The sequence below is a fragment of the Anolis carolinensis genome, chromosome 1 (genome assembly GCF_035594765.1).
Source record: "Anolis carolinensis isolate JA03-04 chromosome 1, rAnoCar3.1.pri, whole genome shotgun sequence".
Lineage (NCBI taxonomy): Eukaryota > Metazoa > Chordata > Lepidosauria > Squamata > Dactyloidae > Anolis > Anolis carolinensis.
The window spans coordinates 67,628,642-67,643,693 of NC_085841.1; the positions used below are offsets into that span (position 1 = coordinate 67,628,642).

At 39.3% G+C, this 15,052-nt stretch overlaps 1 protein-coding gene across 5 annotated transcripts in view; it reads left to right on the top strand.

Moving 5' to 3' along the window:
• Positions 1 to 14,481, top strand: part of c1h6orf118 (chromosome 1 C6orf118 homolog) — a 33,800-nt gene extending 19,319 nt beyond the window's left edge. For all 5 annotated transcript variants that reach the window (XM_008120315.3, XM_062976391.1, XM_062976397.1 and 2 more), the window contains 5 exons: positions 2,911 to 2,969; positions 3,943 to 4,127; positions 5,911 to 5,964; positions 6,774 to 6,835; positions 13,859 to 14,481. In XM_008120315.3, coding sequence (XP_008118522.1) covers positions 2,911 to 2,969; positions 3,943 to 4,127; positions 5,911 to 5,964; positions 6,774 to 6,835; positions 13,859 to 13,961 — 463 coding nt within the window. In that variant the 3' untranslated portion in view covers positions 13,962 to 14,481. The remainder of the gene's footprint in view (positions 1 to 2,910; positions 2,970 to 3,942; positions 4,128 to 5,910; positions 5,965 to 6,773; positions 6,836 to 13,858) is intronic.
• Positions 14,482 to 15,052: the final 571 nt, after the last annotated feature.

The window sequence follows — 15,052 nt, forward strand, 5'->3', positions numbered from 1 at the left end:
TTGTCCCGGGATCCATCAAAACGTTCAGGAGTCATTACATGTCCCTTAGCTGGCTGTGCTGCTTGTGCAGCATAAAATGCAGCCTGCAGCTGATCAAAACGAGCCTTGAGTTCCTCCATCGTCTTCTTGACGTTGGTACCTTACTGAAATTTTATGGCGTTGGGCAATCTGTCACAGACAGAACGCCAGCGAGTAAAACAAAACTCAGTTTATTGAGGTTACAGAACTAAAAACGCCCGTAGGAAACAAAGAACAGGGCAAACACTTGACTTCAGTGTGATAAGTAACAAAAAACAGCTCAGTTTGAGCTTAAACGGTTCAAAGGGATAAACCGGGCTAAACAGAAGTATAATCCGGATTAAATCAAAAGTGCTTACTTCAGCCTGGCAAACAATGCAAACAAAAGAGGATCAACAGGAGTCAGAATGTAAACAACAGACTGGTAGCAGATTCCTCTCTGCTACTCAGAAACAGCAGGAGAATAAACCAGGCTTGTTTATTCCTCCCTGCAGCGAACGAAAAGCGTGGTCGTAGTCAGGATTCAGTTTAAGGTTCAGCGGCCAACGATATCCAGGTCCAGGCACAGCAGTCAGGGTAACGGCAGTCAGCAGGGTCCCAATCCGGTCCAGAGGTCAATAGCCAAGCGTAGTCGTCTAGAAATCCAAAGGTCTCACCAATAACCAGCAGAAGGGATAATCCGGAATCGAAGTCAGTCAGTCCAGCGTCAATCCAGTGCGAGTAGATATTGCCCGTCAAAAAGACGACGGAGGTCCAAGCTATCGAGATTAAACACAAGTTGCACAGAGAAAAACCCCGCACAGTTCCTCCCGCCGTCGATGCCCAGTGTCCTTGGTAAACTTACGTATCCAGTAACGAATCACACCCGTCTTCAGGAAGTTCCCCAACAAAAGCCCAAGCGTCCGTCCAGATTACCTTGCCCAACGCAATTAGACATTGGTCCCAAACCCCAATTTATCCCAGTTCAAGCTCATCATCGCTGTCAGCTGCCATCCCAATTCCAGGTGCCCCAACATCATCATCCTCATCAGAGCTTAAGCACCTTTGACTACGCCCCACAGCATCCCCAGCTGTGGATCCCTCTCCATCCCTCCAGCCAGTCCATGGGTCTGATCCTGCAACCCGCCAATCACCTCCCATGCTTTCATTGCCTGTTTCCCCAACACCCAAATCCTCCCTCACACGAGTCCATTCCATGTCGTCCTCCTCCGAGCTGGCCATCTCTTCCTCCAAACCCTCAGAAAAACCCTCAAATGAGTCCTCATCTGTCGGGTCTGTAAACAAATCCCGGAGCCATTTTCTTTCACGCTCCTCGAAAGAGTCTGACTCTCGAGGAGTCTTATGACCCCTTCTTCTATTACCTGAGCCCGAAGGCTCAACCATAACAGCTACAGATTGTTAAACTATATGATGAAAGCTGGAAGAAAAAATGGGAAAGAATGGAAAAAAGGCTCATGTAACAAGAAAATAAGGTTTAAGTTGTCAACAGGGAAGGGGATGGGGTGGGGGTGGGGAGGGAGAAGGGAATGGGCAAGGAAAATGATTATGATTATGTATTATAAAATAATGATTAATAAAAATTCCCTTTGGGGGGGAAAAAAAGATAATTTTAACAACTGTCATTTACAAATGTTCAGAGCTGGACATTGTCTTTAAACATTCCTCCATATGGAAGAGCATATCTGCAGTATATTGTTGATTAAATCTAGATATAGGTTCCTGTAACTAGTAGAACTGAAGGAGCTGAACTCTGATGTTTAAATATCAAATACTATTAATCAAATCAAACAAACAATCTAAAACTTTCTTTGTGTAGAGTGTGTATTTTGTCATTTAAAAAAATAATTAACCCTTTAACATTATTCTAATTTTGTAGCTGGACATTTTTATGTAGTTAGGTTTCAGGTGCAAGAAGAAACATAGCTCTTGTTCCCTTAAAACGTGAATTTCAGCAAATGCTGTTTGCAATTCCTTCTTCTACATAACCATAAAAGACAGGAGCTTTTACCCTCATTTAAATGGGTAACCTTATGTTTAGTAGAAAAATAAAGTGTGCAATAAGAAATGGTTTATTTTGTCTAGTTTACCAAATGGGATTTAATTGTGAACAAGTTTATTTTCAATGTCAAAGGGAAAAGGAAAGGATGAACAAATAGAAAATATGAAAGTTAAAAAATTATAGTTTGTCTAAATTAATGTTATTGGAAAACAGTTGAGAAATAGACGGGGACAAGATTAAAATGGATGAAGAAAGTCTCAGTGATGTCTGGATCCTTCTGGCACTGTTAGGAACCCTCATGCAAAGACTACACTGCTTGGATCTGGTCTCTCATAACAATACTGGGCTTTTGTGTGCTTTAGTGATCATTAGCCCCACACCCCTTTCCACTTTTCACTGCCTTTTGAACAAGAAGTACTTGCACCGAAAATGTATTATTTCTCTGTTGAAAACAGCATGTTGCATAGGGAAAAATTTCATGTGAAAAATTCATGTGTGAAAAACTTGTGATGTTATGGCACACCCCCCCCCCCTTTTTCTGTTGTTTAAATTGTTTTTCCTCACAGATAGTATAACATATGATCAAAAATGTGTAAAAACTCTCAAAACTACACCCATCTTAGAATATGGGAATCAATAGGCTCCTAGAGTACCATCACAACACAAATCAATTATAGATGACCTCAGCATGTCATCAGCTTAATTCATCTTAAAAGTAACTGTCTAAGCTATTCACACCACAACCACTTTGGTGTTTAAATGTTTGCCATTTTTTAATTTTTTTGTAAACTACCCTGAGTTCCTTTGGGGAGAGAGGGCGGGTTATAAAGTTTTATTATATTATTATTTCTAAAATTAACAACAATGGTTTCTCCTCCTTATTTACACTTTAGACTAAGGCATGAGTTAGAAATGGAATCGTGGGCAAGCCAATCTGTCTCCAAAATAGTTGGTAAGTAGTATGGTTGTGCTGAATAGTTCTTTCTTTGTGAGGCACACAAAAGAACTATGTAGCCCAGTACACTGCTAGACTTGCTCGGGAGATGTTCCATTGACTAAAGTTATCTCTAAGGAAAGCCATAAGTAATAATGATAATGTATTTATGACCCACCACTGCTTGTGTCTTGAGGCAGGTTATAATGTAGTTAAAACAGTGAGGTGAATCAAAGCATTATTAAAATACATATAGCAAAGATGCACAGATAAAATGCAGCTTAGAATTACCGATTAAATACAGGTTAAAATTCACAAGATAAAATTGATTTAGTAGGCTGCCATTTCTGTTGAGTCTCTTTTACTTTTGCCACTGGATCATGTAACTCTTGGAGTATATCTACACTGGTCACTTAATGTCAAGGACTCCCGAATCAGTACCATGGTGGCAAATTATACACAGAGCTGGCCTGGGGTAACACAGGACAAGGTCACTTTACTGTGGCCTTGACCCACATTAACCAGAGTTATGGGTTGCTCAGTGACTTTGTGGGCCCATGTAAGCAATCAGGCTGGTTCTTTTTACACACTCATCCCATGTTTTTACTGACTCGGGAGGCCCTGGGACACAGGATGCCACTCACTGTCCCTGCCACATCTCCTTTTTGCAGCAGTCTTCAGGTATGATATGGGTCCTACCAATTGGTTGTCACCTGCAGTGATGTCAACTGGGAAATTGTGCAATTAGAGAAATGAGAAGGAGAGGAAGTGACAATATCTTCTCATCCCCACCCCATTGTCACTCTAATGCATTAGTCACTACAAGTAGTGAGCAATGGAAGGACCCAGGTCATGTCCACAAAGCTTTGGGGGCACTGTGTACACCACTCCAGGGGCAATCCAGCGTATGATACATGGGATTGGCCCTGGGATAATGAGTCAGTGTAGATCTGCCCACAGTCAAGTGATTGTCATTTCTTTGCCTCTTCAGTAAAGGATCATGAGCAGCAGGAAGCAGGGACTCCTTCGCTTTCCACTGCTGAGCAGATGGCATCCCTGAGGTGTCAAATTATCATGAAATGGGAGGAGATTGGAGCCATGGAGAAAGAAATTAAAGAAACTATGACTTTTGCTGGCATTGCAAACATCAGAGAGAAGACAGTTAAAGAATTAGAGGTAAGACCTAAGGGTGTAATGGAAAGACAGATGGGGGCATTTCCATCTTAATTGAAGATGGAAGAGTTTATGCCTTAGTTTTACCTTTTTTAAATGCATTTTAAATGTAGTGAGAACATGTTATGGATTTTATTTTGCATTTTATGCACTGCAAGCTGCTTCAAGCATATTATTGGGAAGTTGGGTAGAAAATAAAATGAGAAGAATAATAGTAACATGGGTCTCTTGCTTAGATTTCAGATGCTTAATTCTTAGCACACCAGATTTTTGAAAAATACACTCGCAACTTCTCTCATGTGATGACCATAAAAAGGGATCACAAGCTTTCACTACCATTTTTAAACAAACAACAATTAAGTGGTACATCTGCTTAATGACAGTCTACAGAAACATAATAAACAAACAAACCTCAAACTGTGGTTTATGAATCTGGCTTCCTTCCATGAATCATAACTGATATTAACCACATTTTAGGATTCAAACATAATTTTCAGCTCTTGATAATTCTATTCCATTTTATTTATCATGTTTAACAGACCAGGAATACAGAGGGCACAGTAAATATAACATAAAGGGAAACATAAAAACAAAGGTACTATCAGGTAAAATATACATATATACAAAAGAGCAAACAACATGAATAGGAGCAGAATTTTCTAGGTTTCAAAATTTCTGGAGAGATGTTTTTACACATTCCTGTTTTGTTATTTATTTGTTCAGTCGCTTCTGACTCTTTGTGACCTCATGACCAGCCCATGTCAGAGCTCCCTGTCGGTGGTTGCCACCTCCAGCTCCTTCAAGGTCAAGCCAGTCACTTCAAGGACACCATCCATCCATCTTGCCCTTGGCCGGCCCCTCTTCCTTTTTCCTTCCATTTTCCTCCTCATCATTATCTTCTCCAAGCTTTCCTGTCTTCTCATTATGTGGCCAAAGTACTTAATCTTTGTCTGTAATATCCTTCCCTCCAGTGAGCAGTCAGGTTTTATTTCCTAGAGTATGGACTGGTTTGATCTTTTTGCGGTCCAAGGCACTCTCAGAATTTTCCTCCAACACCACAGTTCAAAAGTGTCTATCTTCCTTCACTCAGCCTTCCTTATGGTCCAGCTCACACATCCATAGGTTACTACGGGGAATACCATTGCTTTAACTATGTGAATCTTCTTAGCACTTTATCCAGATAAAGAACATGAATGCTTTTACACAATGATAAACCCATTTTTGCTACTTTCTCATATAAGAAACAGGAAGCAGCCCTACTGCATGGCCCCATTGGTAGGCATTGGATAGGTGACTAATATCCTTTCCCCAAAGGCAAAAGTGGTTAACTTCTGGCTAAATGTTTCATTTTGGGGAGGGAGTATTTCAGTTTTCCAATGCGGGAGGTCCACTAAAGAGTGGCATCCAGGTTATTAAGTGGGCTGGCTACAAAGAGGTAAAACGCCCCTGTTAGAATAATGGCTGCCACCCCATTTCTAGGCACAATTCAAAGTACTAGTTTTGACTTATGAAACCCTATATGGTTTAGATCCAGGTTAATTCGAAGATTGTGAGTCCCTGTAAGAGCTTTTTAGAACTCTAGGATCTTCTAGAGAGGGCCTCTCTTCATCCCACCACTCTCTCAAGCTTTGTTGATGGGAACAAGGGAGAGGGTCTTTCTGGTGGTCACCACCAGACTCTGGAATAAACATACAGTAAATAGAATAAATGTGTTATTACTAGTTTTAGGGGGGGGGGGATATTTTTCTATTGAGTAAATGCCAAATTATATTGATGTTTTTGTCAGGGTGAAGCATCAAAACTTCAGGCATCTAACACATTTCTGAAGAAACAAATAAAGGTAAGTTCGCTCAGCAGTTTGGTAGTAATGCCCCAGGATCTGCCTATATCAGCAATTTGTTTGAACATTAGCAATATGGTAATACCTGAAGTGGATTTGACAGAAGGCTGTGTGTAGCCATCTTGTTTGTATGGAGTATCCTTATAGGTGACTCACACATACTATGTAACCTTGATCTGGGACAGCTAAAACATTCCGTACACACAGGATGTATGAAGATTACTTTTTAGGCTTTGTTGGATGTGCTCTGATTTACAGTTCTCTTGCTGCACTCTTGATTCAGGGGTGGTCTTAAACTTTTAAGAATACCATGATTTTAAAATTTACCAGACTAAACTGGTTAAATATGTGATTGCAATGGTGAACCACAGTATCACTAGTTGAAATATTTCATTCATCACAAGTTTACTAGAAACTGCCTCTCACTTCTCTCACCCCCGGGGATAATAATATGGTTCTCTTCTTATATTGGCATGTATAGATTATTGACATATATTTTTCCTTCATTGAAATGTGAAAGAGTACTGTTATAATGCATGTGAGTGCTTCGTGTGTTTCAAATTTGTTGTTGCCTTCTAGTTAATTATCACAAGGCAAACTTGTCATAGGTTTTCTTGGTAAGATTTACTCAGATAGGTTTGCCATTGTCTTTTAAGAGAGAGTGATTTGCCCAAAGGTTTACATTTGTATTTGGACCTGGTCTCCCAGAATCACTGCCCAATACTCAGACTACTGCACCACACTTCCTTTTTGAAATATTTTGAATAAAGTATAGAAAATATTAATCTTTCTTACTGTGTGTTTTGTAGGATGCTGAAAGCAATATCACAACTTCATTCAAGAGGTATAATCTTAGCTCGGAGTCCCAGAGGTGAGTCTCAATCTTGTGATACCATTTAGGCAGTTGTGATATCATTAGCACTGGCACTTAGCAGGAGGAGTTGACTATGAAATCCATATAGCAAAATTAAATAAAATTGATCCTGGACATGGCGAGAATGCACATCCTTTATAATATTTATGTTTGAGAAAGACTCTTTGATTTCAATGGGATTTGCTTTGAGCAGATGTGCATGGAATTACAGTGATAGCTTTAGTATGACAAGAATTACATTGCTCCAAAACCTCTGATGGGTTTTAAGCTTAGTTATGAGACAGAGACTTTAATCAGCTTGATCTATGACATTTGCCTGGAACTCTGCAGAGATAGATGTTGCTGTTGATTCTGCTGAAGTCCTTGGCTGCTTTCTGTATCATTCACCATGTTGTCTTTAGAGCCACTGGAAGGAGACTTGGAGGCATTGTTTTACAATGACTCAATTCCTGTTGATGAGTTGAAACCAGCATCCCATCAACTTCTTGGCTGCTGGCTTGTGGAAGTCCTCAAGACCTCTAATTTAACATATAGATAAACTGCTGGGAGAGGCAGTCTGAAGCCTTAGAGTGCAGTGCTGCCAATTTGCTGATAACAGGCAGCTTTATTTCTCCTTTTCACATAACTGAATTACAATGGTGCAAGCCAGTGTGTTAAGTCAGTAATAGATTGCATGAGGACAAACAAATAGAAACTTAATCCAGAGGGTGTAAAGTGGCTTTTTTGTCAGCCAAAAAGCAAACCAGAAGACAGGGATCCAGCTTGTGACAGATGTGTTTACATTCTTCCTTAAGATTCAGGTTGTAAACCATGTATTCTCATTCAGTACAGGCAATCCCCAAGTTATGAACAAGATAGGTTCTATGTGTTGTCGAAGATAGGTTCTGTAGGTTTGTTTTTAGTTTGAATTTGTTTGTAAGTTGGAACAGGTACATTTCTGTGCCCCCGTTCAGAAGATTTCACCTCACTTTCTGTCTCTGTGATAATTGGATTTTGAAAAAGCTGGCTTATTGTGGAAACAAGGATTTGTGATAAAGCTTCAGTGGAGACACCTTTTCCCCATGATAACTCTTTCAGGAGTGAATTTCTCTTCCAAGGGGTAGATATCTCTTACTTCCTATTGTCTCACCCCGTTCTTAACTATGAGTCATTTGTAAATTGGATGTTTGTAACTTGGGGACTGCCTGTATTTAATAAGACCATATACAATAACTAAAAACTGACATTGACAATATAAAATGAGTGAAGGTAGACTTAATTAATATAACAATTTAATGCAGGGGCAGGCAACTGCATGGGGCCAGTTCCTCCCCTCCTGAACTGCACCTCTCCCCACCAACCCATCATCATCATCATCATCATCATCATCATCATCATCATCATATGGATGTTTATTATGTTTATTTTTATCCCTCTTTTCTCCTAATATAGAGACTTAACGTGATTCATTTGTCCTTTGAAGTCTTTCTCAAAGTTGTCACTATTGTAAGAAGGATTACAATGGCAAACTGCAATATTTGGAAGTAGTATAGAGTTCTGGGAGCTTTCAGGAGTAATTTCTTTTGCGTATTTACATGGATTTGAGTGCCTTTCTGCATACATTTTGGGGTAAAAACTCCAAAATTGCACTGCTCTTTAAAGAATCAGGTAGATTGGGTGGAGAGTGAATAGTGGAGGGCTTCTCAAGCCACAAAAGTGGGGTCTTAGGGTCATATGTGGCCTCATATGCATTTTACACACTCACAATTAAATGTAATGTAGAATTATCTTGGTAGCTGGACAAAGTTACTTCCATGACCTGAGAAAAACCCATGAGACTCTTTAACGAGCTCTCAAACAGTGTTGCTTTTTGAGTAACACACATGGTCACTGGTGTGTAACAGTCTGTACTGATGATTACTTTCTGAAAGACTACACCAACCTTGATTTCTCTATAACTATGAGTCATCCAAACAATAGTTCTCCCTCTGCCACAGCTAGTGTCAAAGGCTTTTGATCAAGCTTTGAGGGCTCTGAATTCTTTGTCACCACCAAGAGAACAGTTACTCTGCTAGATGTGAGTTATTATTTGGTCAGTTAGTGACAGGATTTTGGCAGTTGGGCTTTGGCAAGCCAAAGTCAGATTTTTCCAGTCCTGATGATACAGGAAAGAGGAAGCATAAAAGAACACGAGCAACACTGTCTTCCAAGTACAGTGAAAATTATTCTGTTGAAAGTAAAAAAAAATCGGCAGTGTTATTTTAAAACCATTAAAATACAGCCATCCTAGAGGTTATTAGAAATAAAATATTAAGGTAATTAGCAGCAGATAATACTGAAATACAAGGTTAATTAGTCACATTTATAGGCTGTTAATTATTAAAAGTAATTAGCCCTGAGATAGCTAAAGAAATGCCCTCACTAAATATTTTTTAATGTGCTAAACTTTTAAGACTGTTTTCAGTTTTGCTCCTGGTAAAGTGCACATTTAAATTCTTTGAAAACTGTGCTGTGCCTTGGGGATATTTGCATAATAAGACAGTTTATAAATGACGGTACTCCCAAATCTTGCCCTCCCTTTATTATGATTCTCAGTTCGAAAGCTGGCATAACTCTTCTCCATTATAGATTAGGGAGTTTGGAAGACTGCGAGAAGCAAGAGAATCAAAGTCTGTCTTGGAGGCATATAATTGAAGGAGGGTGTCTAATTGTGAGACGTCAGAACTGTATCATCTCTTCGCCCTTGGTGCTCATGAGCTCATTTAAATGGCATTATCGGCAAGGCACAGATTAATAATACAACTGTTCAGTCCCCAACTTCTCAGGTGCTATGATGATGTCTACTGACCTGAAGGCAATATATGTAGTCCATGTCTACATGAGTCAATATTTATCAGGGATTTATAGATCACTAGTTGTGCCCGGCCACGCGTTGCTGTGGTGAAGTATGGTGGTATGGGAAATAAAGTACTGAGGAATTGGTGGTAGTTAAGGTAAAGGGTAAAGGTTTTCCCCTGACATTAAGTCTAGTTGTGTCTGACTCTGGGGGTTGGTGCTTATCTCCATTTCTAAGCCTAAGAGCTTAGTTGTCTGCAGACTCCTCCAAGGTCATGTGGTATGACTGCATGGAGCGCTGTTGCCTTCCCGCTGAAGCAGTACCTAGTGATCTAATCACATTTGCATGTTTTTGAACTTCTGGGTTGGCAGAAGCTGGGGCTAACAGTGAGGGCTCACTCTGCTCCTCCAATTCAAACCTGCTACCTCTCGGTCCACAAGTTCAGCAGGTCAGTGTTTTAACACGCTGTGCCATCAGGGGATATTATTTCCTAAAGCTTGTGAATATACAATATTTCTGCTTGTTCTTTTTTTATCTGGTGGAGGCAAGTATGAATGCTGCAATTAGGCAAAATGATTAGCATGTAATGGCCTTGCAGCTTTAAAGCCTGGTTGCTTCCTCCCTGAGGGAATTTTTTGTTCGGAGGTGTTAGCTACCCCTGATTGTTTCCTGTCTGGAATTCCCTTGTTTCAAGAGTGGTGTTCTTTGCGATATTTTATGTGGTTCTACTGTCTGTGTAGATGAAGATGTACCCATATGCAGTGCTTGAGCGTACACAGTCCAAAAAAAAAAGTCTGTGGCCCTCAGAAAACAGAGGATTTGCTAGACTTTGGTGATGGGAATACTTTGTTCGGAGGTGTTAGCTGGCCATGATTGTTTCCTGTGTGTTGTTTCAGAGTGTTGTTCTTTTTTTAGTGTTCTGATTTTAGAGATTGTATTGTTCTGTTTTATTATACCACCGTAATTTTTATATATTCTGATTTTAGTGTTTTTGAATACTTGGTGCGTGATTGTGTTCATTTTCATGATTCACAGCAACACAATGATAATAATAATAATAATAATAATAATAATAATAATAATAATAATAATAATACGAATAATAATAATAGTAATGACAGTAATAATAATGACTTTGGTAATACACACTGCTTCACTCCCTTCTCAGCTTCCTTTCTGGAAGAATCCTTTCTTGGGAGGTGTTAGCTGGCCCTGATTGTTTCCTTTGTGGAATTCCCAATTTCCCTGCTTTAAGAGTGTTGCTCTTTATTTACTGTCCTGGTTTTAGAGATTATATTGTTCTGTATTATTCTACCACAGTAATTGTTTCATATTACAGTAGAATGTCACTTATCCAACATTCGCTTATCCAATGTTCTGGATTATCCAATGCAGTCTGCCTTTTAGTAGTCAATGTTTTTGTAGTCAATATTTTAAATTTATTGTGATATTTTGGTAGTAAATTTGTAAATACAGTAATTACTGAGCATTGACTACCTTTTCTGTCAAATTTGTTGTATAACATGATGTTTTAGTGCTTAATTTGTATAATGATTACCTAATTTGATGTTTAATAGGCTTTTCCTGAATCCCTTCTTATTATCCAACATATTCGCTTATCCAACATTCTGCCTGGGTGTTTATGTTGTATAAGTGAGACTCTACTGCACATTTATAATCATATATTATCTGCTTAGAACTGGATTATATGAGGCCCCTTCTTCATAGCTGTATAAAATGCACACTGAAGTGGATTATATGGCAGTGTGGAGTCAAGATAATTCAGTTCAAAGCAGATAATATAAGATTATAAATGGGTTATATAGCTGTGTGGAAGGGCCTTGAGTCTACACTGCCATATAATCCAGTTGAAATCAGATAATCTGTATTTATAGGCAGTGGGGAAGAGGTCTGATTGAAGAGGCCCTGGGCTGAGTGGGTTGCCAGGAGACCAAGTGGGCAGAGCTTAGCCTTCTAACTGGCAGCAGACCCAGTGTGTGGAGCTTAGCCTCCTAACTGGCAGCAGACCAAGTGTGCGGACTTTATTTTTCTTTTCTTTTTGTTGTCGGAACCTAGGGGCAAGGATGGTGGGTTGTGTTGCCAAGTTTCATGGTTCTGCGATGTGTAGTTTTGTTGTTTTGCTCACTGCCCCCAGTATATATATATATAACCAACACTTTAAACTGTACCCTCAAATGTGTCAGTAGCCAACAGAGGTGTAGGAGTAGGGAAGTTGAAGAACCCTGCAATCACCTCCAGATAATTCTCTGGCTGTAGTAGTAAGTGATGTTTCTGAACACACTTCAAAGATAGCCCATGTAGAATGTGTTCCAGTATTCCAAACAGGATGTAACCAATCATGTATCACCATAACTAGAACAGGCATTTCCAGAAATAGCTATGTTGGCACTAAGTTTAAATGTGCAAAAGCAGTCCTGACTTCCACAGAAACCTGGGGCTCTAGATTCAATGCTGAATCAAGGAGTACAATCAAACTGCAAACTTGCATCTTCAGGGATATTGTAACTCCAACTGATCAGAAACTCCTCTGCATTGTCTGGACTGAGCTTCAATTTGCTTGTCCTAAACCAATTCATTACAAGTGCCAGACACTGGCTTAGAAGTGAAAGAGCTTCCTGGAGTTAGGTGGAAAGAATTATAATTGACTTGAGTGTCATGACATTGCCTTATTTCTGGCACTGAACCCAAACCTCTAGATGACCTGTCCAAGAGGCTTCATATATGTGTTGAATAGCATAGGAGACAGAATTGAGCTGTAAGGAATGCTGCAGATCAGTAGCCATTTGAAGGAACAGCTCTACTCCCACTAAAGTGCAATAAGTCATTCAGAAATTCTTTTTAAAAAAAGTAAGACAAAGGTAGGTTGAGATGGTAGAGGTAAAATGAACACTTGGATCTAACCATTCATTAACTCTCTAACCCCAGTGCAACTTGGCATTTTAATTCTATCACCATTGCTAATATTACTGCAGTATGTTTTATCTTCGTATATTTTATATCTTTGAGACCACATCTCCTTCTATGAGCTGGCACAGTCATTGAGATCTGCTGGGGAGGTCCTTCTCTCGGTCCCACCACCGTCTCAAGTATGATTGGTGGGGACGAGAGAAAGGGCCTTCTTGGTGGTGGCTCCCCAGCTCTAGACTATCCTCCCTAAAGATATTAAATTAGCCCCACTCTTCAAGCTTTTCAGGTGCGTTTAAAAACATGGCTCTTCAGACAGGCCTTTGACCTTGCGCAATCTATAGTCAGCCCGATGATCCACTGATTATGTCACTTCACACTGCAGATAGCCAGCTTTATTCGCAGGTTCTACTGTGTTTTAGGAAATTTAATAATTTTTAGAATGTTTACAATTTTATTAGCTGAGATTTTATGTGTGTTATTGTTTTTATACTTATGTCACTTATGTATTGTTGTTTATATGTGGCACTTGGAGTGATTCTGTGAGCCATCCCGAGTCCCTTCAGGGAGATCGTGGTGGGGTATAAACAAAGATGATGATGATGATGATGATGATGATGATGATGATGATGATGGTGATTACTATTATTAGTATTCTCATCATTATTTGGGGAATCCAAAGCAAATCTCATCTGGGTTTTATATTAATCTCCTTCCCAGTGATATACAGAACTAAATGTAAGGAATTGCTGAAAGATTCCTGCTAATAACACACTCCTGAAGATAACATGTAGCTAGTCAGCATTCACATAGATGAGACAAAAAGAGATAGCTATATCAATATAATCATCCCTCCATATTCTGGGGTTAGGGGCACAGGATCCTTGTAAAAGTGAAAACCCATAAACCAAGAAATTGCTATTTTTTTCCTGCGAGAACATCTCTCTAGGAATCATTAAGTCTACCAACACAACTCTCTGGTCAATTTCCACTGGAAACTGACCATATAATCACACCGGAGGACCTTGACATTTCTACACCATTTCTTTCCAATCCCCTTCCACAGAACCATTTAATGGTTAGCGGAGAGCAGAAGAAATCAGAGAAGCATCAAACTATGTCACAATGGCTACATTCCCAATGATGATGTCACCCTTCAGGATTTCTGGAGAACCCCTGAGAGAAAACCTTTCTGCCTAAGGGCAAATATTTGCATCATTTACTTCAGCTTTACGTACTTGTTTAAGTAATGGTCTTCTTTTTGATTTCTTGATCTTTAGATTTCTGTGGACTTCAGTGAAGGAATTCTTGTCACCTGATGGCGATGATGACCCTTTGGAGCTAGTAGATTTGTTTTCTGAGTCTTCTTTACTGACCTTTTAATATTAGCATTTCCAAGAAAGAATGATGAAACAACTTAGAACTTTTGCATTTATTATGTTATTTGGTGGAAGCTGGATGATCCTTCCTTTGTTCCTTTCTCTCTCCTTCCCTCTGCATACAGAACCATGTATCATGTTTTAATAAAAGTGTGTGTGTGTGTGTGTGTGTGTGTATTATAATAATAGCAAAAGTGATACTGTCTGCTAGTTGTAGTTTTGACAGAATAATGGCCACCATATCTGAAGGATGATTTCTTTAATGAATTTGGATTCTGTGTTGCCATAAATAACTAAACCTTTTAATGATTTTTGTCTGAGAAGTAAAATAATTAGCAGAATGAAAATACAGTATGTGAACAATTTTCTGCTTCAAATATGATTAAATCCATAGAAATCTAATGAAAGATTTGACTATAATAGTGAGGAAAAAATGACTGTAAAAGATGCTTTCTTCTTATTAAAACAAACCTTGGTTTTATTTCCAAGAATGTTATTAAATGTCACACATAACATTTATTGAACTACGTGTTGACTGTGTAATTAAGATGTCACACTAGCTGAACTTCTTTCATTATTGATTACCAATTTTCCATAGAATTAGGTTTTACTTGCTGGTCATTGTTAGATTCAGCAACACCAAAATCTTTTAATTGGTCTGTGGAAAGTTTTGTTTCAGAATAGCTACACAGTTATTTTTTGCATGTGATAAATTTGACACTACTTTTAATTTTATTCTCAAACTAGCTTGGGGACCAGGCAGTACCCGAGTTATTTGAAGAAGGCACTATTTGTTTTGGGGTATTATGAAATATCACTTAAGTTTGTCCAGATACGTTGTTGGCTGGGTTCAGTGGTGTCTGGATAAGGGTGAACTACAACTTCCAGATTCCCAGGACAATCACCCGCAAAGGAGGCCTGTATGGCAATTGGCCATGTTGGGTCTGTGTGCCAAGTTTGGTCCAGATCCGTTGTGGCTGCGTTCAATGCTGTCTGGATAAGGGTGAACTACAACTCCCAGAGTGAAGGCCAATCACCCTGAAACCAGGCCTGTATGCACAGTTGGCCATGTTGGGTTTGTGTGCCAAGTTTGGT